Raw genomic sequence first — 25,853 nt, 5'->3', positions numbered from 1 at the left:
ATCGTGAGGCGCAGAGGGGGGGAGGGGGCGGCAAGGCGGCGGGGCCTCTCGTCAAAAGACATCACGAGGTGAGTTTTGAAACGGGGATTGGACGGCGGGGGGTTGAAAGCCGTGCCCGATTGTACTGTAGGGAGCTGCTCCCTTTTGGTAGCCGCTTGACGACGATTGACGCTTCTGCCGCGGGATCTGGTATGTGATGGGTTATTTACGGCTATTGATGCTGTTCTTGTGGTGTTGTTGATGTGAAATGTGATGACCACCGCCCTTTACTGAGCTCACAATGGAGGTTGCATGGGATGATTCAGGGTCGATGTTTATCCCTCACTGTCCTCGTGGGTTGGGTTGGATGGTGGTGTCTTGAATCGAGGATGTCTTAGTTTAGACTGAATGAAGGGTTTGGTGAGGTGAGGGTGGTAAACTGACTAAGAGGTCAGAGTTGTGGCGGCCTGGTTTACCGTGGCAGCCTGGCCTGATCTGACTGACCTACCACCTATCCTGTTGACGATTGGTTGGCTGACTGTTTGTGTATCGTGGCAGGAGGGGGTCGTTGTTCCCTTTCGGCTGATCAACGCCCCGGAAGTCTCTGAGTGCTGATAAAGTGAGCATTAAGGAACAAGCAAACGGGGAGTCGGAGAAACGAGTCCAGAAAAATATGCAAGTTCTGGGTTGCCGGAAGATGCTAGGTGAGATAATGATCCTCATGCGTACCTATGCAGGGAGGTATGTAGACTTACCACGTTGTGGACAAAATGATAGAGACCGTAGTATGGGATCAAGACCTAGAAAGACAACGGAAACACCACCGACCACCTCAGCGACTCTCTTAACTATCTCCAAAGGCCTATTCATACATGCTTAAGCCTTATGAACTGTCTTCGAAGGCACACTGCCTAACTTTAAAGGTCTTTATTCCCAGCAACAGTCTTCATCTTTTTACTCGCAACGTGCTCGTCCATCAAAGTCCGAGAGATCAGAAATATGCATAGTTGTGGTGGTTGCAAAAGACTGAAGTCTGATGTCTTAGTGAGAACTACATGTCAACACCTCTCAAAGGGCTGAAAAGGGGTGAGTGGCTTAAAGAAAGGGGGGTCCTCATCGCTATGACTACCAAGAGTGGTTAAACGTTAGACAGAAGAACGATGACATGGCGCATGCTATCCAGTCAAGCCTTTTATGTTCTTTGACGGTGCAAGTAAACAAAAACTATGCCAGGTCGGAGATGGAGACATGAGCTATTGGGTACCCCATATAGAAGCAAGTGAGGTAGGTTGACGGGAGAACATCAAAGGAGACAGAGAGTATTATGGCTTGAAGACAACACAATTCATCCCCTCTTCATTAATATACCTTGCCTACCACTACCCCCTGTACCTAATGAGATTACCAAGTACCGCAGAAAAAGTGTCACAAACGTTCTATAGATCGGAAAAGATAAGCACAGATGCCTTAATCAAGATAGGGATAAAATCATCCCCAAAAAGACACAGCAGGCACAGAATTGATGACAACAAAATCTGATGGAAAAGGGAATACCAAGTATGTGTCTTCACGTCGAAACACCCACTTAAGATCATCATGCCCAACTTCAACACAACTCCCAGGATACTTTGGCCTTTACGGCTTTTCAGCCTGCAAAATTAGATTACCACCACTACCTAGATATAGAGCTACCTGCTTTTATCAAAAGAATAACCCTCCCATATACCCCTAAACTCCGTGGAGATTATCCTTCCCATAAATGCCAGTAACCCATTTCATAGATCGTAGGTAATCCTTGTAAATCCTCATGATAATCATGTCCCCAAGACGTATACCTCCCACCACCACCCTGCTCCCAACGCCAAACTCCTTCAAACCAAAGAAAGAAAACAGATTTCCATACCCATGCCCCCAATCAAACTCTCACCCAACAGCCTGCACCATCACCACCGGCAGCACCGTCGCCCCAAGCACACTAGCAACCATGGGCCAACTAGCAACCACACCCCACGACCCAACCGCGCCCTCTCCCTTACCCCTCACAACCTCCTTCACAACCTCCCCCAACTTGTCCCCCTGTCCCACAGCCATCACCACCGGCTCCCCAGCCATACTACACCAACCCATATACTCCCCCAAAACCAACATCACAACCAAAGCCAACCCCGAACCAACGCTAACAACCTTCAAATCCCACCCCTTATTCTTCTTCTTCTTTTCCCCTTTTGCCTTCCCCTTCGCCCACAACCCCTCGAAAAACCTCACCACAACCGGCATCATAACCACCACAACCCCAAAGCAAACCAAATACACCCCCAAGACAAACATCCCCCCCTTTTCCCCCTCAACAACGACACACCAAGCCTGATACCCAATCCCAACCCCAGCCTGAAGCATAGGAAATAACCTGTGCAAAAACCTCCGGTGCCTCCCCTCGCAACGATTACCCAGCTCAACACCCGCCATCATCGCCAGAACAAAGCTCGAGAACCCCTTGACCGCCAGAGGCGAAGGCGGCGGGCTCACACAGAGCGCAGAAGCGACGCCGAGAAACAACACCCCATGGGCCGCAGCATTGACCATTTTGGGGGGAAACACTCCAGGCTCAGTCGCGATTCCCTCGTCGGCGACATCGACAAGCTTCTCATCCAGAGGTGCATGATTCGTCTCGAGAGAAGCGGCGGCGGGTGTGGAAAACGCCTGACCGAAGCGAAAGATGGAAATCATCAACGGAAGACTCAACCCCATGCAGGCCAAAAACGCAGCACGGTCGACCGTCGGCTCGAGGGTGGGGGTGAACACAACCGTTGACCCGGCAGAGATGATGCCGCCAATAAGGGAAAGTCGAAGAGCAGCCTTTGGAGTAGCTGGCTCCTCACCTTCCTCCTGTGACGTAGCAGCCGAGGGGATGGTAAACCGAAAGATGGGAAAAGTAACATAAGACCCCAAAAGCCCAGCACCAGCAGCCTGGAGAGCAACCCAGGCAATGCTGTGCAGCTCCTCCTTGGAGCTTGTGTACCCAGAGCTGGACCCGTAGATCACAAGCGCGGAAAGCTCCGTCAAGGCCAGCCCAACACCCATGATCACGCCCAAAAGGTGGATGCTCCATTTGTCTGCAATGATGAACCTCGCCGGGCGGGTCATGTCAAGGTTGATAACCCTAAACCTGCCAAGCTCCCACGTTGTGAATTGGACCATGTACAAAATGTACACCAGTATCGAGCCAATCGTGACGAACAGGCACACTCCATAAGTGTTGCTCTGAAGGGTCCAAACAATTGACACAACAGCAGCTGTTATCCGTAAGGCCCATACGAGGAAGCAGTTGACAGCAGCCATCCACCACGCCAGACGAGGCGCCATGACACCGTGGAGCTTGAACAACCGTCTGGCATTGCCGAGAAACTCGTTCCAGAGACTGGCCCACATGAGGTAGAGCGGACGACGAGGAGCGCTGTAGGCCAGGATGGTACACATCGCAACGATACTAAGGATGTGATGGATAACCAACTCGGGCACAGAGCTCAGGTCTGGCAGCTCCTGGATGTAGAGGACTGCCCGGCAACCCCAGCACCATTGTTCCGCTGTGTTGAGTGGACGCACAAGCCCGTAAAGGTCCCCCTCGGCCGGGGTGCTCGCCAGGGCTGCTGTGCATGAGACAACCGAGATGACCTTGGCGATGGTGCCCAGCCAAGTGCTGAAGTAGAAGTTGTACCTGCGACGGATGTCCTCTCGAAGAAATTTGTCGAACTTGGGGTTGAACCGCTTGACGATGCCTTCCAGAACGTATCTGACCAGGGCCCAAGCCGTTAAGCCGGCGAGGAACGGTATGAACGGAACCTCTGGTCGGTTGTTTGTGCACGTGGCGTTTGGATCCATGGTAAAGGACGAGTCATGCACCTTTGGATCAAAGAGTATAAGAGAATAGAAGGGGAGAAGGTAAAGAAGAGTAGAGAGATGGTTGATGAAGAGCGAGCTGTAGCGTTGATATCTTCGATGAAATCGGTTCGAGACACCCTAGACGTGGGATAAAAGAGCCCGGGTCGAAGAATTGCACTCTTTCCTTCAACGTGGAAAGATCGCAGTCAAGTGGGATGATCAAGTGTGGTCAAGTGTTGACCGGAGACTCATCAAGGTGTGGACAAGACGCAAGGTGAGAACCCTGGCGGTCAAGCAAGCGGCGGAAACACGAGGCTTTGGCGGCTCGGAAAGCAATACGACCTATTAGAGTTACGCCCGGAAACAAGAAGTTCGGTGCTGTGTGGGTTTGTTGTTGTCGTTGTAGTCTGGAGGTCCACTGAACGATGAAGATGATTCTCAAGATAGCTCTCTTGTACTGAATGGCGGCTCAGCTGGCAGTCTACTATCCCGTGGCAAAAGTGCCCCGGATATAGCAGTATGCTGTCTCATGTGATTAGATCGGATCGAGCTGATGACTTCTTCAGATCAGGCTCAGTTGCCCTCAAGATCATAAGTAAACAATGAAATATCAGACGGACGTATTCTCGTGGAAGGGTACCCCCACCCAACAAAATCGGAACCTCTTGATTGGGCGTCACTGGCGTATCCATCCCACAGCCACGCGCAATTGTCCGGTGCTCAATAGTCCATGACCGGCCGGGTCTTGAAAGCCGCCAGAGTGGCTGTTGCTAGCCCAGATCCGCAGGCAATGGGAAGCATCGGATATCGCTGCTAGCTCCATCGATCTTCCGATTAGGTTCCAACCCCAAGTCAGCTTCAAAACCAAGTAATCCAGTAATTTCTCGTGTTGTTTGCATTGTTGGGACCAGGTCGACACAGGAGGAAGTAGCCTTCTTATACAAAGGCGTGTCTCTGTCAATACGAGATTGAATTGAGTTTCTGGTTTCCATGGTACGCCTTCCGCCCTTGGTTGCGCCTCAAGAACCATATTTCGACCATCAAGGTAACAGGCAGGTAAGTCCGCCACTATGGATAAGGAATCTCCATCAAGTCAGACGGAGCCGTTCTCCGGCCGAGGTTCCATTGTTATGCTCAAATCAACAGCGGCCTCAATCATGGCTGCGACGCCTACGCAGGATGGGGAACCGGGACACCGCCGTGTTTCTCGCACACGGCGTGCGGCGATATTCCTGTTTCTTCTCCTGATACAGTTCGTTGTTCATCTTGACATGACCTCGGTAGCTGTGGCCGTGCCGGTAGGGACTCTTCCCTGTGTTGACTCCAGCACCGCAAGACTAACAGCAAAACATAGGATATTGCGAGAGACTTGAACGCGACGAGAACGGAAGTGTTTTCCATGGGCACCATATACTACCTGAGCGCCACCATCTTCCAACAACCCGTTGCAGAAATCTCCCATGTCGTCGGAAGAAAGCCAGCGTTTCTGCTAGTGTTGACTTTTGCAGCCGCCGGGACAGTCATCGCTGGAACGGCAAACAGTATCGCCGTCCTTCTTGCCGGCCGTGCTTTTCAAGGATTTGCCAACGCCGGCTCGGTTCTCTCTGCTATTATCCTGACCGACCTCGTGCCTATCCAGGATCGAGCCATCTGGCTGGCAACCCAAAATGCTGTCACCGCTATCGGTCTTGCCTGCGGACCAATCATCGGAACGGCATACATCAGGCTCAAATCTTGGGTATGTATCGTGCGGGATGCGAGCCTGTCAGTGGCTAACATGTCAATAGAGAATGTTGTTCTTCATGAACCTTCCGCTGCTTGTCATCTCTGCTATCGGTCTGGCATTCCTGCTCGGGTTTGACAGACCTGAGCTAGGCATTCGAAAAAGCCTGAAAAGTGTCGACTGGATCGGTATCGGAATATTCATCCCGTCTGCCCTGTCATTCCTCTCGCCATTTGTCATGGCTCCGACGCTTTTCCCGTGGATATCCGTCCAGGCTTTGGTACCGTTAGCATCGGGCGTCATTGGGTTGGCGACACTGGCGGTCCATCAACGGTTCTTTGCGAGGCGCCCAATGTTCCGGCCCGAGATTTTCAGCAAGCATGTCACCGTCTCAGCCATCCTCGGCCTGACGGTCTGCGGCATCTGTCTGAACATACTCTTGTTCCATCTCGTCCTCTTCTGGGAAGGTGTGCGGGGCTGTAGTAAGATGGAAACCAGCGTCGCAGTCCTTCCAGAAACAGTGAGCATACCCATTGCGGCCCTGGTGTGCGGCTTGGTGATGCGTCGGACGAATCGAATCCGGGAGGCTGTCTCGGTAGGCTGGCCATTAGCTGTTCTCTCACTCGGCCTTCTGTGGTTCATGGACGACAACACCCCTTTGCCATGGTTGGTCATCGTCAACTGCGGTGTTGGTTTGGCGGCAGGCATCTTGATGGCAGCGCTCAATGTTTCGCTTCTCGCGGCGACAAAGCGTGAACTGAACGGCCATGCAATTGCCATGGGCTTACAGGCCAGGTCGGCTGGAATGTGTCTTGGTATTGCCATTGGCACAACTGTCTTCAGCTACACCATGAACCAGAGGCTCCGGCAGGTAGGCGGGGAGATGAACTCTGAAGAAATCTTGAGAATGATTGAAGAGATCAAGCGGGATCCCAACTGCCGGAAAGCCATCATCGATGCTCTTCGCGTGCTTTGGGTCATTTGCTGTGCCCTGTCCGGGATAGTTGGTCTCTACAATTGCGTCTGCAAATTCCCTCTTCTGAGGAATCCCTCCGCCGAGGGCCCAGGCACAGAGAGAGTTGCAGCCAACGGACCGGAGAAGAGGGCAAACTCGAGCACCGTCGCTTCTCAGGACTCCAAAGTCTGATACCTAAGGGACGATAAAGGCATACCGAGAAACGAGAATTGACAACTGGGTGGCTATTTTGTTTACTTGGAGTTGACTGGTCCATCAGAAGCTTGTTGATACCCGGCATGACTGGCCAACTACATTGGGCGGCGTTCCGGAGCAACTTTGGGATAGACAGGTAGGTAATGATTTGATGCCCTATCAGATCACGATCTAGCATAAGCACATATGAATACATGGCACAATGCTCACGAATACAACACGATCAAGAACACATGCGTTTCAGCAGTATGGTGAGAGGACCACAGTCACCTTGGGACTAGTTTCGGCATACCGGTACTTCGTACTGGATGACTGCCGCCAGAGGAATTGACTCTTTCGAGTATCATCGTCGATGGGGAACATCTACGTCAGAGGGGTGGTCGCGTGCTTGAAGTTGGTTGACAGCTGACAGTTCCCAAAAGGCGGGGTGATTGGGCGGCCGAGCTGTGGCATCGGAGCAAGGGAAAGAGCCTCCCATTCAAGCGGTGCAACTCCGGGAAGGTGCACCGAGACACGTGAAGCATCAGTTATGGCCGAGGAAGTCGCTCAGCAATGCTCAACACCACCTCAATTCATTAGCACACCACTTATTTCCTGTCTCTCATTCATTTGCTTGTCACCTGTATACACCGTCAAAGGTACCGTTATCATCAATGACCTCAGCATCCAAAATCCACGTGGTTCATGTGTGAGGCCCAAGGCAGTGGTGTGTGCCACCCCACTCCCCTTGACGTAGGGCTTGCCGGCAATCTGAGACGAAAGAAATGAGGGTGGAGTGATGGAGAAGCTTGTGATCTTGTGACAAAATAAAAGTAAAATAAAATAAATTCAAGAAAACGGTCCCAATAATTTCATTCTCCCTATTATTTTATTTTATCTCCCCCTGAAGATGTTTTGACACCAAACACCAAGGCGCCAGAGAGCCTCGAGGAACCCCTGTCTTCCCTAGCTCGACAGTTTGGGACCAATGGGATGTAAAGGCTCACCTTCCGGAAACGGTGCAAGTGAAGCTAATGCCCCTGCTATCACCACTCTCGGGCCTTCCAGAAGGGCTTTGGAAGTCTAACCAACACTCGAGGCCTGAGCGGCGAACAGCAAGGGGTGTTGACGACGGCTTCATTTTAAGGCTTGGCTGTTGTGGTCCCTCGGCGCTTTTTGCTTGTTAGGGCAGCTTTCGTTTCTGTTACGCTTCACCTAGTTCAACTCTTCGTGATCAGATGCGCCCAAGCGATGAATCTGAATCACTTCCATCCCTCTTCGAGAAGCATTTCCGTTCTTCGGGTTCATGGTGCCCGAGTGTGGCTTTCGGTGATGCCGCTTTGATGCCTTAAAGACTCATGTGCCAGAACTCTTTACCCTGGCGAAGAAACTCGGCGACCGTTTTTTGAAGATCTCGATGCCTGTAAAACGGGCACAGCGGTGTCTGGACGGTCACGCGGAGCGAGTGTGGGAGTGAAGATCACTTCTCACTCAATCTCCGGTTGAGTTGCTTCAGCATCGAGATCCTCAGAGTGACATTCGATATATGAGGCTCTTCCTTGCAGCCGATTCACTCACCTCTTGTGCTGTGTAACATTTGGTGGAGCTCACCGTGGTGAGGAATGACAAGATGATGTCAATGCTGGTGGGTTTGGGCTGCTGCACCCGTCCCGGATTTGACCGCGTGGTCGGGACGATCCCAAGTTACACATGAATTAATTGGCGTTTCTGACTCCTTCGATGCGCATTGATTTACGGGGTTGACGGCATAGACCATGATTTGCAATGCATTGCCGTCAGAACTATATCCATCTACAAGCTGGTCGACAGGAGAAAACCAGAAATTGGGTTGTTCAAAGTGGTCATTCGAACTCGATACCAGATAGCCAAGAGCACCTTCTAAAGTGCTGGTCTCGGATATCTTATCTATTATCGCAGTGGCTTCCGGCGCCGGCCTCGGCGTCCGGGCGGACAACGACAGCATAAGAACTCCACAACATATAATCACAACAACAACCTTCATTCTACGAAATCATCGGCATCAAAACTCTCGGTTCCAAAACGGGCAAAAGAATCTCTCCATTATGTGATTATCTTGCAGAAATCCGGGTCCTGATTGCCGTGTACTCTGCACGCCTCTATCCTCAGCCTTTGTACTTCGACATTGACACTCGTACCTCGCAAGATCTACCACCCACCAATCCGTGCCTTTCCACCCCTCACAGCAGCCCTAGCCCCAAGAAAGCCATCCAAGAGCCCAAGACTCGCTCTTCAAAGCCAAACGTGGAAAACTCGACGGATCAATTTCCAATTTTGGGTAACCTGTCAAAACCCACCATGTACCCCCTCGCCAACCTTATTCCCGGTTTTTTTTTTTAGAGATACAGAAACGCCAAGCCGCGATACAACATCACTACTGCGAGATTCGGCATCTCCCAATGAAATATCCAGTAAGACTGACGACATTTTGACCCCCTTTTTCTTTTGTCTCTTCACATGTACCAAGATATCGAGAAAGAAACGGCTTTCCCTGGCCGATGTTTTGTCGTGATCTCGATGACAAGTAAAGCACACCATCTTCGATTACAGGACTATTTGCTTGCCAACCAAAGTCTCAACTTCCAAGCCGGCAGCGTTGCATCCCGTTCACCCATTCACCAAGATTTGGACATTCTCAATTCCCAGTTCGACTTCGTGATGGGACCTCAACATCCCCAATCTGGATTGTCAAGATTCCCAGACTGCATTTTGCCCGCCGCTGTCATCCTCCCCCAAAAACCTACCCCACATTCCTTCCGCCTTGCCTTGACACAATTTCGCAGCCAACCAACCGCCCGGAATTGGTCCCAGGCGTTCCCCGGATTGTGATTTCTCTGGTACCGGCAAACGTTGATTGTTGGTACATGGCACTAAAAATGAGGCGGAACGCAGGCCCAGCGAGCCGAAGCTTTGACCTTTCAGCTTTCCCAACCCTCAACTCTCACAAGTCAACTCACGAAGACATCCAAACACAGACAGGGTTTGGGAATGGTCACCGGCCAGCGGAAAGGAAAGGTAAGTAAGAGACATGGGAAAGAATGGGCACTCGGTCAGCCCCTCTTGGCCACCTTGTCTGTCATTGCCTGTTCTATCATCAAACAAACGAGGCGCAGACATCAAGACTTTCCAAGATATTCCATTTTGTAACGTTGCGGGCCTGGTTTGAATGAAAATCAAGAAATAACAACGGACACCGAGATATTTTATTTATTATTCTATTTTATCTCACTGGCAAAAGAATAAAATAAAAAAATCTGGATTTAATGATTCGTCCGTCCAAACCCATCACAGATCAACACCCCAAAATTCCCCCATCCTTCTCCATCCCCTCTGCACCCTCATCACATCTCGATTCCTCCGCGATCGAGATACCTTTTCCCGTATCCATTCCCGTGATTAGCAACAAGCATCAGATCAATTCCCCTTTTCTCTTTCTAAACCCCTCCAGCGTGACTTGAACCTGACAACCATCAGTCTCCCAACCAATCAGATTTTTTGTGCTTTTTATCCCGCGCTAAAGCGGGTAGGTGGGTGAGGTGAGACATGATGACGCTGAGACTCTGGCCTTAACCGCCGGTAGTGGTGTGTTAGGCGCGGCGTTTTAAAAAGGTGAAAATGACAGTAAAAGAAAAAAAAGGGGGTGATATTAATGCAAGACATTGTACGAGTCACCAGATAAATTATAACTTGCTTGCATATGCATACATTTGACTGCCGCCAGTCGAGCGAGCGTCTGCCGAATCCAAGAGCGTGGTAAATGGTAGGCGAGAAGGGGGTTGCATATGGGGCTGCAGGTTGCTGGTGGTCATCAAGATAGTTGCAACTCTGTAACAGAGACTTATGAAGGCATCAGAATTTTGCTCTAAGTATAAGAAATATTTCCTTCTAGGATACCCCGATGACTTTCATCTCAATCCTTCCTCGTCTCCCCCCCTCCCACCCGTCTATACTTTCTCTTATCCCCCCTCCTCATCAACCTCTTATCCCTCGTCCCCTTCCCCCCCTCCCAATACCCACTGCCCCTCTTCCCAATCACGCTCCTCCCGCAAAACGCACAACTCTCCACACTGTAATTCTGCTCCCGTGAACACCACCCACAAATCATCCTGTTCGCCCACTCATTGATGTGCTCCTCAGCCGCATCGTGGCACTTGTCACACGGATACACCTTCGAGCAGCACGAAAACCGGAACCATCTGTAGCTCTTCTTGTAGTGCTGGCAGGATCCCTTTTCCGGGAGAGGTTCACCAGCGTGAAGACCCAGTTTTTCTGTCTTGCGGCGAGGACCAGAGGTAGGCGGTAGCCTAGTGTGCATGCCGGGGGCGTAGTCGAGGAATTTGACGTCGGGGATCTTGAAGGCGAAGCGGGCGTGGCATTCCCGGCAGATGTTGGTCGTTGTCTCGCCGCGGACGGAGACGAGGCCGAAAGAGGGGTGGGAGCATTTGCCGCATGTTGGGACAAAGGTGCTGTGATTGTGTCAATCAATATGTCTCAAGAGAGACTAGAAAGCAGAATAAGACATACCTTGGTAATAAATCGGCAACTGTACACCCAGTAGCATCAATGAAGCCCGCCCTTGTGGAGTTCATGTGCACCAGCTCTTGCCGATACCTAACAGTAAAAGCAGTGGCACACTTTTTGCAGCTGCTCGCCTTATCCAGGTTATTCTTCAGCCCCGTGACTTCGTTCAGCGTCTTGCAACGATCGCACTTGACATTGAGGCTCAGAACCGACACCTGAAGCAGCTCAATCCCTTGCAGTTCAATCGAAGGGAATAATATCGCTGTCCCCTTCTCAATCGTCCGAGTAGGCAGTGAAGACCCCCCCATTTCCTCGCCATCCTTCCCAAGCTCAGCACCACCCTCATCATCCTCATCCTCAGAGTCGTAGCTAGAAGATTCTGTCCCATCATCTCCAAACCCCCACTCCGGCGGCCTGGGAATAACATGCAAATGCCCCCTATCCACCTGCCCAACCCTTTCAACACTAGCAGCATGCTCCGCCTCCCTAACCTCAACCTCCTTCACCTTCCCCCTCCCCTCCTCACCCTCCTTCCTCCTCTTCTCCCTCTCCCTCACCACCTCCCTAACCAACAAATGAATCCTCTGCGCCAACCAATTCACCATCGCCACCAACCCCATCTTCTCCCCCTGTTCACTCCCCTCCTTCTTGACCAACTCCCCCGCCTTCCTATTAAACAACTCCTCCAACCCCTCCGCCAGCTCCTCCCCTTCCTTCCCTCCCTCAACATCATTCAGCAACACCCTCAAATTCTGCAACGGATACAACAACGGCACAACCAACTGCACCGACATGACCCCCTTCAACTCCCCCGGTAACTCGGCCCTCTTCTTCGGATCAAGAGGCAACGTGTAAATAATCCCATCACTCGACCGGTGATAATGCTGTAACCGCCCCATTCTTGCCTCGAGCTGTCTAACTTCCTGCGCGCGCCGGGCTTTCGCGTCTGCAATCTGGGCTTGCGTGAAGGTCTCCAAGGGGATATAAGCTCTCCTAACAGGAGTCACAACAACCGGTTCAGTTTTTGACACCTCCTCCTCCTCCTCCTCCTCCTCCTCCTCCACTCGCTGCCGATCCAGGTGTCTGGTGTCTTTAAAAATCGTCAATTTCACCGTCTCGGCCTTCTCCTCGCTCAGAAACCCCTCTAATCTCTTGTCAAGCCCATTTACCAGACTCAACAGCGTCCCGCCTCCCCCCTTCCGTTCCTCAACCAGCTTGTCCCATCCCTTTTCGATGTTAATCGCGAAGCCTCGGGGGATATCAGAGTTTTTGACGTGTAATTTGGCGGGTGACTTGGGGTATTTAGAAGGAATGTGGAGGTCGCATTCCAGCTGGGGGAGGTCAAAGGGGAAGTCGGGGTCTGACGGGACGAGGTTGAAGCTGAGGGAGGTGCCGGTGCCGCCTGGCAACGAGGTTTCCTTGTGGGAGGGGTAGCGGCGTTTGAGCTGGTTTATTTGGTAGGTTCGGGTGTCGAGGGTTTGTTGAGGGGGGATGGGTTTTGGGACGACACGGGAGGGGCGTGGGGGGGAGGTTACTGCTTGGGTGCTGTGGGTTGTGCTGGTGCCGGGTTTGGGGTGGTGGGGTATCATTATGTCGTCTTGTTGAACTGACGTCTCTAGATATTGTTTTTGACAATAGCAAAATAAAAGGGATGGTGTTTTGTTCGTTGTTGATGAGGTATTGACCGTCAGTAGTGAAAATGAAAGATGGTCGTTAAGTGAGCAGTGGCAACAGCGCCAAGACCAGTTGTTGTTGAATGAGACCAAACTGGAAAGCGAAACCCCGAGAAAGAATTAATAAATAAAACCCTTCTACCCTTTTGAGTGGCAATCGAGCTTCTTACTCAAAATGAATCATACAGAAACGATTGCTAATGCGGCGATGTGAAGCTCTCGGCATGTGACTCAGATATCCGAATGTCTTTCGATTGTTCAAGGCCAAGAGCTCGCTGCTTCTGGAGTTCTCCGTGAGCTGCAGCACCACCCGACGTCAACTGTGGGGCTGCCGAATGTGGGGCTCTGAGGTGAGACATCCACGCTAAGCTCATCTGAGACAAGGTGAGGCTCGGTGAGCTCAACACCATCATGACTTCTCCAGTGGTGACCCCCTGAGCCCTTTTTTTAAGTGTAACAAGGAATGTCTGGCGGATGAATATTTATTCTTCAACGGTTGGGAGGTATTCTTGATGGTGTCTTCTTGGCGGACCAACAGCCAAAATCGGTTTCGGGCCTTTGCAGGCACACCAAACAAGGAGGTATGGTGCAAAGTCCATACAAGCGTACCTATCCCCATGTTTCGGTACGTCAAGGTTGACCTCAAGCCATGTGAGCATAGCGACGGCCCGGTAGAAACCAAACTCATCTTGGCTTCGGGAGAGATTCCTCAACCGAGCGACAAACCCGGCTCCCGTGTACAGAGGTGTAAACCGTGGATGAACGGGAGGCATGGAGGTCTGGATATTCCGGATAAATCGTCTCAGTTGTCGGCACTTCCACGTGGAACGAGACAAGGTAATCTAGGTACCCGAGAAATTGGCGTTGATATATAAACGAATTGTATTATTTGCAGCAACATGGGATGGGCAGCACATAGAGCTATCGGGCAGACTCGAGACAAGCTTATATTGCTCGGTGAGCCCTCCTGTATCGCTTGTCGGATGGCTTACGGTATTCCACCCCCGACGACTGAGCTTACCAGAACAACATCTTGTACTGGACTTTGGTTACAGGTCGTATCCTGAATAGTTATGGCAACAATCGCGATGGCTGCTAGTAGATGCTAGAAGTATCATTGATCTCTCTATTTTTCAATGTAGCAGGTCACTTTACTAGGTGCGTATGATATCGGAGTCTCGATTGCTATTCCACCTACAGTATGAGGAAGGAAGCTTACGAAGTCAAGGTTCAATTTCCCTGCGTCCAGAATGCATTCACCTGTCGCATGCATTTCATGGCAGCCGCGCTTGCAGAAGCAAATAGCTTTGAAGCCAAAGGTGCTGCCCCAGGGACAAGTAGGCATGTACTGAACACCTATGGAATGTAACTCAGAGATCCCGGCCTTGTCCCTGGATATGTCTTTGGTACTTCTTCAAAATCAACCCAACAATGGCCAGCCGTGCTTTGCCGAGTTCCAGCTGCATGGCCAAGCAGTCATCAATCCCAGGCCAGTCGATATTCCAAAAGTCCAGCATATAATAGCCGAGTATGGCAGATGACGAAGGCTCCCAACCATGTAACGGAACTAGTTGGCATGGTGCTCAATGGCTGGTTGTCTTGCGATCTGTAAAACTCGACGTGATCAGAGTCCTAAGCCTTGCTGTGTTGGAAGAGATAAACATTAGAGAATAGAAGAAATTGCCGGAAAGAGAGCTCAAATCAACCGCATATTCGTATGCCCAGGTGACAGCTGGCCAAGAGGATCAGCAGTGGAATGGCGGTTGAATGCGGAACTACCAATTGGCCTCTTCTGAATCCGTCTTCAGCCTCTGCATACAATACCAACATGATCGAAGATCACGATCCCTAGCGTCTCGTCGCAAAGAAGAAAAGAAAAATCCCGAAGTCTGTCAGCGGTGGCAAGTGTAGCATCAAGTGCTGAACGTGCAGACGCCATGCAGCTGCATCTGAGGCCTCAAATCGGACTCATCGACCTCACTGCCGGTTGCATGGCTCCAAAAGGTGCCAAAAGAAAGAAAATGCCTGGTGAGAGATAAAACAGCAAGACATGTGGTCCAACTGCCACGTCAAGCCATCCATCTCCCATATTGGCCCGACCTACCTTGCCCACCTATCTTTACACCGAGGCGTGAGTGGTGACCTGCCAGTTAGACATCGTGTCCAAGTTCCAGCCCCGTCCGGGCCAGCACCAACTGATCGTGACGACAGCCCCCGATTGACGCTTCAACGTTCTGGCAGGTGATAAGGTGATGATGGCGGACGGGTGAGAGTGCGGCAGGATTGGCGCCCAACCGCAACCGCGCGGCCGGGACAGTGTCATGTCATGTCATGTCTTAAGCGTTCCTATCAGCGTCTGTACCAGAGCCCTACTGACTTGACGCCTCCTTTTCGCAGCGCTGTTGTTAGCTAGTCATGTCAGATATCAACTTTGTGAGCGGGTTTTGGCAGCTTCGGCAGATAAGGGATAGGATGAAGGGCAAGGCTGCTTGCTGCTTGCTGCTTGCTTCCTCGTGTTTGTTGCCCGGCTGGAGTGACCGAGTTTGTGTAAGTGAGGCATGCAATGGTTGCTGCGAGCAGGGTGTCGTGACTTGGGAGCTGCAGAACTACTCGGGTTTCTTCACCAAAGAGCGGGAATGTATGACGACGGTGGTTGTCAAACAAGAGGCACAATGATTTGACAGTGATAACATTGGCATTTCCATTCGTCGGTGCTTGTCAAATTCCCTGCTTTCGGAAGAAAAGACGGTCAGTAACTTCAGCCTGGATTCGGGATGGCAGCCAGCGGAATGGAATTGGAACTCCATTTCCATAGGATGGCTTGATATCTTGGATGGATGGATGGATGGATGGGGGACGGGGCTGCGACTCACCTGGTAAAAGAGTTGATGAGTTGGCAACCAGATGACCAGCATTTTTTCAAGGTACCATGGCCCGAGGGGCTGTCGGCCACACACCAACTTATCCCTAAAGTAGAGCTTTTGGGGCCGGGTGCGGGGGGGCGTCAAGCTCTTGGGGAAGGGCGGGACGGAGGAGGGATAAACGGGACGGCGAAGCGCGTCCATGTGATGGTTAAATCGTCCTATCAATCTGCTTCTAGAAGTCAGTTGTGAGTCGACCGCGGGATAAATCATTTTATTCGAGTATTTATTTCCAGTCTATCACTTGATTTGCCGTTAATTTTCAAGTGTGACTTTGCGGTCAAGATTTGAATGTCACCGTTGATGACAAAGAGCTTCTCGTGGCCGGTCTTGCTACCTATCGGAGCAGCGCCGGAAGCCACAACGAGGTGGTTACATGTCGTTGCATATACGGCGACACACATGATGAAGAGGTTGCTGAGAGTATTCTGAAGAAGAATGATGGCATTGAACTATGGGTGTCCTGAGATATCTTTGGTGTCTTCAATAATGTCTGGCAAAGGCAAAGTCCAGCTATCTAATTTTGGCCACTTGCAGACCATTTCAGCTCGTCCATCACTTTCCCAGGAAACAAAAGTATGGCTGAGCATCCAGCACCGCCTCACTCTTGTTGGGCTGAGTGGCTTGGGGTGTTACAGATCGAAAGCTTCCGTTTTGCGCGGGGTAGCTATCGTCAGTATTCCCACCACCTGACAACTCCTCACCGTTATCTCCAAGCAAAATAATTCCCATAGAATTTATCTCATTTTATCCTGCCCTCCATCAGTAAACTCCAGCAACACCAACAGTGACTTCGGGAAAGGTACCACTACGAAAGCCTTGGACCCGGGTGGCACCCCATCAGCATGACATGAACAACCTTCACCACCACCACCACCACCACCACCACCACCACCATCAAACTTGTTTGTTCCCACATATCGTGGGAAAAAAGACAATGACCGCCCTAAAAAAATGGTGGTCACCTTCTTCCCTATCAGATTGGACCCTAATGTCTCACCCCCAGTGCTTGTTCCAATTGTCGGTTTCACCTGACAAACCCGCCAAGGGAGTCGAGATGCTCTCAACTCGAGGGCATGACTTCAGACTCAAACCCCAAGGTCTGGACCCCCATTGACGTGGACATCACCCAGACCCTACAGCAAATGCAAGCAGTCATCTCCCCCAAATGTCGTGCATTTTACCACGTCTCCACTGCATACTGCACTTTTCTTTTGCTCTGCAGCAACGGAGATCAAGTCACTCACTCCTATCATCTATTCCCCATCCTGTTCTCCAACAGTCTTGTCCCCCACCCATGACCATCACAAACTAGTTTACCCCTTTCCAGTGGAACAAACAGCTCATCACCACCCCCCTTTTTTGTTTACCCATTCCACAGCCACTCCCCGGCAGGCATCTGTTTCCTCCTCGAGACAAACACCAGCTAGATAGGTATTCTGATCCATCACACACACTCTCCCCCTCTCTCAACATCGAAAGAACCATCGTCACACATCCACCATATCCCCTCCCGGTCTACCGTTCCCAGATTTTCGTGTCCCCAATCCCTCCAAAATGACAAGCACACGACATCAAGTGCGTATCCACAGCATATAGGTACCCACCCATAGTATCACCATCACACAAAAACACCTTTCAAGAACTTCTCCTGCCAAGAAGCGAGGGGGTGGTTGTTGTTGTTGGACTCCCCTTATAGCTTCTGTTTTCCCATGGCACGAATACTACTTTATGAGATTTTACACAAAGATTCGTCACGAGGTACACATCGTAACGCGGTTGTGTACGGGGGCATCACCCCACGTTGATATCATGTACACCAGTAGAGGCTCATGATGTTAGTTCATGGTAGTAGTCATTTGCACTGATATTCTTCCAAAAACCAGTGAAATAGTAACGAAAGAGTACAACGACCTAAGAAAAGCGAGCCCTTGGGGCAAGCCTGTGTCATGCTAAAATATATAACTTGTGTATACTTGGATGGAAGTCCTGTTTTGTGTAGCCCATCTTCCGTATATCAGCTTTTGTCCTACATAACAAATCTCAAAAGGGAGCGACATCGGCGCAAGATCAAGCGAGCATTAGTAACTCCGCAACAGTCAGGAATACCATAATCAGGGGCTGCAATGCTAAAGCCATAATGTCCATTCTTCACCAAGATCAGTCACCCAACAAGGAAGGGATATGTCACGAAGCTGGGGTGACGACCTTTCTGGCCAAAGGTTTGCCCTTGAGATAAAAGTACCCAAATGATAGTAATCCGCTTCAAACAAGTCTTCCAAGATCGCTCAGCACAACCCTACCAGCCATGACTTCCCCGTCACCAATCCTCATGCTCACTCCGCCTTAAGGACGGCATTCCGGTCAGCAAACGGGTTGTCATCTTCCTCTTCCTCCGAGTCTTCATCATCGGACGGCTCAACGCGGCGTTGAATAGACGGTTTGGGTGCGGATGGCCGTGGTGGAGCCAATGGTCGAGCAGGAGACGTGATGTTGAGACTAGCCATACCGGCAACTGGAGATCTGGGCCTCGATGGTGAACCTGGCTCTTTGCCTTTTGCCTTTTCTGTCGCCACTAAAGAATGGGTTAGCATTTGAACCAGACCATTGCAACGGAGAAAAAGTACATACTTCGGTACAGGTGCGCTTGCTCGGCAAGTTCATCGTCAGAATCACTGTCCGCATCAATGGAGCGGTCAAGCTGCTCAAACGTCATGAGTGCCGTGACGAGCGTGTCGTTTGCGTATAGAAGGCTGCCGAGCCATTCCTCGGATTCCACATAATGGATCTAGACTGCTGTTAGACAATAATCTGGCGAAACTGGATGTATCAGTGGACTCACATAACGCAGAATCTTCCTGCGAAGACTCTTACAAGCCTCAAACCGCTGCACCGCCGCCTGATTCTCCGAGATGCGCTCCTTTTCTCGGTTGATGGTCTGCAGTGTGTTGGTGAGATTGATCGAGGCAATGGAGGCTTCGGCGATATGAGCCTTCATCTGCTCCTTTTCAGCCTCGAGATTGAACGGCTGGCGTCTCTTGCCCTTCTTATCCTTCTTTTTCTTGTCGTCCTTGGAAGTATGGCTAAAAGATTGAACGGTACCGGCTGTCCTTGTTTCAAGGCCATGGCGAGGTCCAGACTGGGATGGACCTGCCGCTGGTGGGCTTCTGAGTTCATCGTCATCATCCCCAAAGGGGTTTGATGTTTCCTTGATCACCTTGGACCTCTCCTGAGTCACTACCTGCTTCCTCTTAGGAAGCTCGTTGTGAAGAGTAGCAATCTGTTCCAGTCCGCGGACGCCCTTGTATTGGACGGCCCAACTGCGGAAGAGCTCTGTACACTTCTTCCTCACCTCCGGGTCAGACAGCTGAGCCTTGCCGCAAAACCGCAAACGCTCAAGCAGAGCCTCGTCAGCAAAGCTTCGCTGGAAGCGGGGACCGGCATTCTGAATGAGACCGTCCAGTAGGGTGAGGGCGCGGAGTTGCCGGTGGAGATTTCCGTACTTGAGCTTCTTTCTGATGGCGCGTGCGGCTTCTGAAGGACCTGAATCCTGGAGGTTGATGACTTCCACGAGTTCTGGGATTCCACTGAGATCATTTTCCGGTATCGCCTCACTCGTCAGATGTTCGATGGTGACGGTGACGGCCGTGTAGGGTTTCTTTTGGGAGAACATGATGGTGGAGAGTAGTTTATGTGTGCCGGATCACTAGCACATCAGTCAGCTATTGCTTTCACATGTTGAGTTGTTTCACATCACTTCACTCAGGGAGACGGAACACACCCTGCTGAGATGTCACCTCATCGAGATGCTAACCGAGGTTTAGAAGCGGTATTAGATGGCCTTCAGAAAGAAGCAAAAGATGAAAAATCCCTTCAAGCGACGTAAATAGCAAAGTTTCGGCGAGACGATAATGAGGCTCCGGGCATGCGCAAGCGTCCTGTCAAGGCCGGCTTGGACGCACCTTGTGGTTGTTGCGCGATAAGATAACACTGAGATGGCGGGGTAGCTTGAGGGCAGTGAAGTGCTAAGCCCCCTCACACAACGCTCAGAACACCTGGAGGAGAAGAGGTTGACGCGAATATTGTACGCTCACAATACATTGGATATGACACGGTGGAAAGTTGGCCATCAACAGACGAAAAAGCCGTTTCAAGTGGCTACAGCAGGCAAAGGTGTCACATTCCCGGGAAACTCGCATCATGGCAACTGCCCCGCAACTCCTCGGTGATCATCGTCAATGGCGCCGAAGCTTGGGCCATTCAACAGCTCCTGGTTGCGCCTGCCAAGCACAGTCAGCTGTTAGGCGGCTGCAGCTGCCAGCCAGCTGTCTAGTCGTCTCAGGGGCCTTGCCAGGGGGCAGTTGGACAAGATAGGAAGGAATGACTTACACGCAAAGGCAAGACCACCCCACGAATCGCACAAATCTGAAGAGAAAATGTGTGGGAGAATGGCGGAGACCAAATTTCACTTTCTTGAGGAATACTTTTCGGGTCTCTCTGAGGTCTGTCACAGCTGGCTCTCTTGGCCTTTGTCACAAACCTGCGTCGACAGAATACTCGCACTTTCTTACAGCAGTGCACACCGGGACAGAGGTTGGTGACGATGGAGCAACGGCAGTCTCAGCTGGCTGGGAAGGTCACCAAAACGTGAGTCGTGTCTGCTATTCCCACGCTTCTTTAACTCCACTAACTGACATTGCAAAGGCTACCGGAATCAAGACATGCCCAGACTTCGGTCTCGCACCAGAACGGAGGCTTGTTTTGCCTAGAAGAGTTGGGTTCGGAATCGAAGGACCCCTACGACCTGTCCGAAGACTCTCAAGATGATCACGAAGAGCTCAAGCTCCGGCGGCCCGCGAAGAAAGCACGGCTAAGCTATGTTGATCGCCCTGCCCATTCGTCTGCACAGAATTACCCAAAGAATGCCTCCGTCGCCGTCGATTATCCGACGCCTAAGCCAACGAGTGAGCTAGCCAATGCCTCATCCACCGTCAACTTGTGGTCCTTTTCGACCACAGACGATTTGGATGCCGCAAACCCCGGGTCGTTGGCAGCGACGGTCTCCAAGCTGGACCAGTTCATTGATGAGACCTACCTTCAACAATGTCATCCCGCAACACCTGGGACAACTCTCCAAAAAGACGCCAATGGTGCGCTTCCTAGCGCAAGGCACACTATGAGTTTGTGTTCTCTTCCAGACTCAACTCGAACATGGGGACATAGCGAGAATGGCAACAAACAGGAGGATGATCCTGCCAACCACAACGGGCCCCCACGCAACCAGGAAACCCAGGAACTACCCTACGCAGATTGCAACATGTTTGACCCTCGAGGTGTCGCTGTCAATCTTATGTCTTTTTCCAACATGCCGAAAGTTGAGGGCGAAGACGAAAGCTACTCGGTGGCGTCGCTCGATGAAGAGGATTTGGTGAAGTTGGCAGACTCGATCGACCGACCATCACGCCAATCACCACCGACCAGCGTGCTACGAGACATGAGCAGTATCTCGTCTGTTGGGACGTGCGACCCGGACCTTAAAAGGTCTTTTCACGGCAAGCCTGCAGAGGGGCCAGAAGAGGATGAGGACCTCATGGACTCAGATATTGATTGGAGCCCGATCGTGGACCAACTAGCCTCAGAAGCCAGGCCCCATTCTGTTGACCCGCCTAAATCTCAGCCAGTACCTGAAATTTTGTCAACTCATTCGCAGAAACCTGAGTTGGCTCCATCTCACCAGCTTGTGGTTCAGCCATTCAATCGACCGCCCTTCCCATCGACACTTCGGGACAAATCTCCCGTGTGCGGACTCTCAAATAACACCGTTTCACGCACTTGCTTCCGCCTCGGGCATCTCATCGCGGAGAACGTTCGGAATTCATCCCAAAACCGAGATGTCGTGTACGAGCTCTACGCGCGAGTGAACTACTCACACCGAAACCGACCCTCTGCCACTCAGATTCCACTCTTCAATGTCATCAAACATGAAAACTCGTTTCGAACGCAGCACTTTCAGTTCATGGACCTGTGGAAAGATTTGAAGCCCCATGTCTGGGGTGTGTTGGAGAATTGGAGGCCCGACGGGGTTCTCGATAAACTGAGTAGCATCTTCCTTTCGGCTGGACCACCTCCGTCGCAATTCTCGCAACAAAATGAGGTCGAGCGTGAGAGAAAGCTGTGCCGGTGTATCTGCCGCATTTCTAAAGCGCCCAAGGGGGCGTCTCAGGCTGGTGGGCGGAACAAGATCAACAATCCTGAAATCGGAGGATGGTCTATGAAGGTGTTGTGGATAGAAGAGGTTGGGTGGGATGCTATTGAGAAGATGAAGAGCATTATTTGTCAAGAGTGAAGGGTGATGTAAAGGAGGATGAGGAGATGCGTATTGACTTATCAGGGAAGGGTATGGGGTGATAATTTGCTGGACATGGAAATCTTTGCTTATTTGTGGGGGAAATGATTAAGTGGTGATGGATGAGTTTATGATGAGATTATAAGTCATCTCTTGTAATTCAGTTTTACCTGTTTTTGATCCTCGCTCTCCGAGTCTTAAGAGTCCTAGCCTTTCCAATCTGCATTCGTAACCTCTCTATGTCTGGTCCTAGCTTTTCTTATCTCTGTTCCTAGTAGCCTCTGTCCTTGATTCTATTTTGTTTTCAGGCTACTGGACTCGTGATTATGGTCGAAGGGCTGTTATGATCGAGATCTGGGGAGGTCGAATGATCTGGGGAGGTCGAATGGAAGTCGCGGGGCTGGCTAGGTAGATAGACACTTGATTATCTTTAATAACAAGCACCATGCACAGGTATATCGTGATGTGGTACAAACTGGGAGCATATCGACTACCTGGATAACTTCTCGAGGTAAAGAAAATCAGCTCGATCTGCATTTTTGCACCTGTCCGATTAGAAGAGCAGGAGCCCATGCATGCAAGCCACCTAGCGTTGCGTGCTATTACAGAGGCTAGGGGTAAACTTGCGTTTCTGCTGAATGAGGTATGGCCATCATCATTTGACACCCACTATGAAGAACGCTCGTCCTAACCAGGTGTTAGCTGGAAACATTACAGGTGATCCTCGCAAAGATTGAAAGACTGTTAAAGAGATTCGACGCAGATTCCTCGTCTCCGGGTCCAAGCTCAGGTCAATCAGAGGACGGGACCTGGTCCGCATCTTCCGATGATTTTTCAGACCTGAAAAAAGCAACTCTGGAGCTTCAAGTCCTGGTCTCTGATCTCCAAAGCCTCCACGATAGCTGCTTTGGTGGGACAGATGTCAAGCATGCGAAATGGAGGTGGAAAAAGAAAAATGTGACACATCTCTGTGAGCGTGCCCAAACTATTCACCTACAATTTCAACTTGCCGCTTTGACTATATCGATGGAGGAACCTGAGTGAGCGTTTTCCAGGCTCTCATTACTACTATCCTTTCAGCGAGACTGATTTTGAAGCTGCCAGGAAACAACACCATGAGATCATGCTCGAAATACGGGCAGTGACTATTCATGATCATTCCGGGATAGCAAAGCTGTTACAGAGCCACGCTTCAAACCCAACTATCGTCCCAGAAGTGTCAGCAAATGGCGATGCAGACTCCGCATCTACCGAGATATTAGTTCATACACCCACGTCACAAAGCCTCCCGGAGGGGTGTGCTCAGAATGGCCTGATAACTGTCTTATTGGGGGCTGCTGGGCAATGCACACGGGATTGCAGTTGCCGATGTCATACCTCGAGGAAGCAGGCGCGGTCTTCCTCATGGCTAAGGTCAGCTATCAGTTCCTTCATGCTCGAGTACGACATCAACGCCATTAAAAAACCATGGAAATGCGATCGCCCGGGCTGTCAACGTTCACGTTCGTCAACAAGCTTTGAGTGCAACTTTCCTTCATGGCTTTATCACTATTATCGTGGCTTCAAAATGTCGATTGGGAGCATGGGCGGCTATGGTGCACACTTACATCTTTTAATTTCACGCCAAGCTCCTTATTATGGGGAACATGTGGATTTCTTGTATGGGGAAATGGACTTCCAGCGACTTGAAATACACTCAGAAGTTGGTGCTCTATATCACCCAAGTGATCATGTGCCTACGTTTGGCGAGCCTATGATGAATGTGAGTGCCTTTTCGTGGTGTTACTCTACATCGGAATGTTGTTAACCACTGCGTTACTTAATTCTAGGTGGCGTTGATATTTTTGGGAGATCTAGAATTGCAAACCTTGGTAAATTACTGGGAACGACTTTTTCCAACTACCGTACTTCCAAAGTGAGCGATGAACCTCCTTTCAGTTGCCATCCCCACCTTATGCTTCATCTCGCAATACGTACCGTTGTTTTGGTAACTAATGCATGCAAAGATCCAGCATAAAAGTAATTCATCTTGTTCGAAGCCGTGGCTTCTATCCTCCCTCGACAGATTTTACTTCCACATGTATTACCTCCACCCTTGAAGCACTGTTCGAAGAAATCATGATTCTGTCGGGGGAAACAGATGATGTTGTTTCATGGCCATTACACCATGCAATCCACACTACTGACGACGTTCATTCTTTTATAATAGCGCACCAGGATGCTATCAACATGCCAGACTCTTGTGGCTTAACGCCGTTGGACACAGCGGTAGGTGCACACGCACATGTCGCTATGAAAGCTTTGATCTGCCATGGGGCAAACATCAATTACATCAATGAAATTAGCGGCAATACTGCACTGCATAAAGCTATGCTTGTATTGTGCAAAGAATGCGTGGGGATCCTCCTCGATGCAAACTGCGATGTTGGTATTTACAACAACGGAGGTTTTCTTGCCATCCACTATTTATTTGTAAGTATAATTCGCCACGATTAGGATAGACGAGAAGAGATTCTTAAAATTACGGCACTGCAGCATCCTTGGCTGGTGAATGCCTTGACAAGGGATCTTCACATACGCTCGCCTCTAATAATATTAGCTGGGAATCCTCAAGTCGAAGCACGGAATCTCAGCTTGATCTTGGCCTTTCTTTTTCAAGGCCGCTTTGGAGTGGATCTTGAAGCTCGTGATGATTCTGGGAGGACAGCTGCACTCGTGGCTCTGCGACAAGGCAACCTCACATGTCTGCGACTTTTGGTTGAAGCTGGGGCTCGACTGGATGTAGTATACAAACAGGGGAACATCCTCCACATCGCCGCTGTCTATTATAATGCCAGTACACTACAGTACTTACGAAGCCAGGACGTGGAAGTCAGCTGGGTTCTTGGGGTGGGGAACCAATCCTGGACCGCGTGGCATTGCCTTCGAGATTGCATGACGTTCACCGACTCTGAGCTTTCCGATACGGGGTGGCGGCGGCCCTCAGTAGTCGAAGCTCATGAGTTTGCACTGTTGTACAGTGAGGTGAGAGACAGGTGCCTGCAAAAGGAGCTCGGGTTTTTGGAGGAAGTGATGGAGGCACTGGCTCGGAGGGATGGCGATGCGGCAACGAAATGCTTGAAGCCTCTGATGGAATATATGAGCGCAACGGGGTGGGATTGGCCATATGAAACTTATCGGGTCGTGGTTCCTCAAATCAAAGATCAGATGTGGGATGCTGCAACTGAAGCGATCGAAGAAACGAGTGGATGTTTGTCAGGTGAACATGCGGACTTCACCTTGGAGATATTGGCCTAGCTTTGATGACAAGCCAGACAACAGGACTATTCAGAGGTTTTACAAGCAATTTGACGAGTTGCTTGTGGAAAAGTATGGCGACAAGGCGGTTTTGTTTTACGACAATGAAACAAACGAGGAGACTGACACCGCGGAGGAATGACATGAGGCCCAGGAGGAGGTAGCCAGCACTGATGAGGAGCTGGAAAGCGACGAAGAATGAGTAGGCTCCTTTTGGGGTGAAGTACGATGTACGGCTCCCATGTACAAATATTTTTCGCATCTCATACCACGAAACCATGGAGCTGATTGAGGGCCAGACTGCACCTGGATCCTTATGAAATTC

The 25,853-nt window shown here is 50.7% G+C and overlaps 5 protein-coding genes across 5 annotated transcripts; 2 read left to right on the top strand and 3 right to left on the bottom strand.

The window, feature by feature from the left end:
* Positions 1 to 1,902: 1,902 nt before the first annotated feature.
* On the bottom strand, positions 1,903 to 3,858 carry QC762_406480 (uncharacterized protein; the record flags this gene model as incomplete). The annotated part of the gene is made up of 1 exon (XM_062890100.1): positions 1,903 to 3,858. The coding sequence occupies one exon, from the start codon at positions 3,856 to 3,858 to the stop codon at positions 1,903 to 1,905; it is 1,956 nt and encodes a 651-aa protein (XP_062743873.1).
* A 718-nt stretch (positions 3,859 to 4,576) lies between these two features.
* QC762_406490 (uncharacterized protein) lies at positions 4,577 to 7,373 on the top strand. The gene is made up of 3 exons (XM_062890101.1): positions 4,577 to 5,156; positions 5,213 to 5,596; positions 5,646 to 7,373. The coding sequence occupies exons 1-3, from the start codon at positions 4,929 to 4,931 to the stop codon at positions 6,726 to 6,728; spliced, it is 1,695 nt and encodes a 564-aa protein (XP_062743872.1). The 5' UTR covers positions 4,577 to 4,928; the 3' UTR covers positions 6,729 to 7,373.
* A 3,307-nt stretch (positions 7,374 to 10,680) lies between these two features.
* QC762_406500 (uncharacterized protein) lies at positions 10,681 to 12,880 on the bottom strand (the record flags this gene model as incomplete). The annotated part of the gene is made up of 2 exons (XM_062890102.1): positions 10,681 to 11,236; positions 11,295 to 12,880. 2 exons carry the CDS (start codon positions 12,878 to 12,880, stop codon positions 10,681 to 10,683), a joined length of 2,142 nt encoding a protein of 713 aa, XP_062743871.1.
* Positions 12,881 to 17,723: 4,843 nt separating this feature from the next.
* Positions 17,724 to 20,088, bottom strand: QC762_406510 (uncharacterized protein). Its single transcript, XM_062890103.1, has 3 exons — positions 18,728 to 20,088; positions 18,517 to 18,673; positions 17,724 to 18,460 (listed from the first exon to the last, which is right to left on the bottom strand). The coding sequence occupies exons 1-3, from the start codon at positions 19,556 to 19,558 to the stop codon at positions 18,222 to 18,224; spliced, it is 1,227 nt and encodes a 408-aa protein (XP_062743870.1). The 5' UTR covers positions 19,559 to 20,088; the 3' UTR covers positions 17,724 to 18,221.
* Positions 20,061 to 22,485, top strand: QC762_406520 (uncharacterized protein). The gene is made up of 2 exons (XM_062890104.1): positions 20,061 to 20,532; positions 20,590 to 22,485. The coding sequence occupies exons 1-2, from the start codon at positions 20,489 to 20,491 to the stop codon at positions 22,229 to 22,231; spliced, it is 1,686 nt and encodes a 561-aa protein (XP_062743869.1). The 5' UTR covers positions 20,061 to 20,488; the 3' UTR covers positions 22,232 to 22,485.
* Positions 22,486 to 25,853: the final 3,368 nt, after the last annotated feature.

The sequence above is a fragment of the Podospora pseudocomata genome, chromosome 4 (genome assembly GCF_035222375.1).
Source record: "Podospora pseudocomata strain CBS 415.72m chromosome 4, whole genome shotgun sequence".
In the NCBI taxonomy this organism is placed as follows: domain Eukaryota; kingdom Fungi; phylum Ascomycota; class Sordariomycetes; order Sordariales; family Podosporaceae; genus Podospora; species Podospora pseudocomata.
The sequence above is the reverse complement of the archived record's forward strand: the minus strand, read 5'-3'. Positions and strand labels throughout refer to the sequence as shown.

Coding starts and splice junctions, on each gene's coding strand:
- QC762_406490 (XM_062890101.1), top strand. CDS start 4,929: ATGGATAAGGAATCTCCATCAAGTCAGACGGAGCCGTTCTCCGGCCGA. Junction 5,157..5,212: donor CGGTAGCTGTGGCCGTGCCG/GTAGGGACTCTT, acceptor AGCAAAACATAG/GATATTGCGAGAGACTTGAA. Junction 5,597..5,645: donor ACATCAGGCTCAAATCTTGG/GTATGTATCGTG, acceptor ACATGTCAATAG/AGAATGTTGTTCTTCATGAA.
- QC762_406510 (XM_062890103.1), bottom strand. CDS start 19,558: ATGTTCTCCCAAAAGAAACCCTACACGGCCGTCACCGTCACCATCGAA. Junction 18,674..18,727: donor GCAGGAAGATTCTGCGTTAT/GTGAGTCCACTG, acceptor ACAGCAGTCTAG/ATCCATTATGTGGAATCCGA. Junction 18,461..18,516: donor GCAAGCGCACCTGTACCGAA/GTATGTACTTTT, acceptor CCCATTCTTTAG/TGGCGACAGAAAAGGCAAAA.
- QC762_406520 (XM_062890104.1), top strand. CDS start 20,489: ATGGAGCAACGGCAGTCTCAGCTGGCTGGGAAGGTCACCAAAAC. Junction 20,533..20,589: donor GCTGGGAAGGTCACCAAAAC/GTGAGTCGTGTC, acceptor GACATTGCAAAG/GCTACCGGAATCAAGACATG.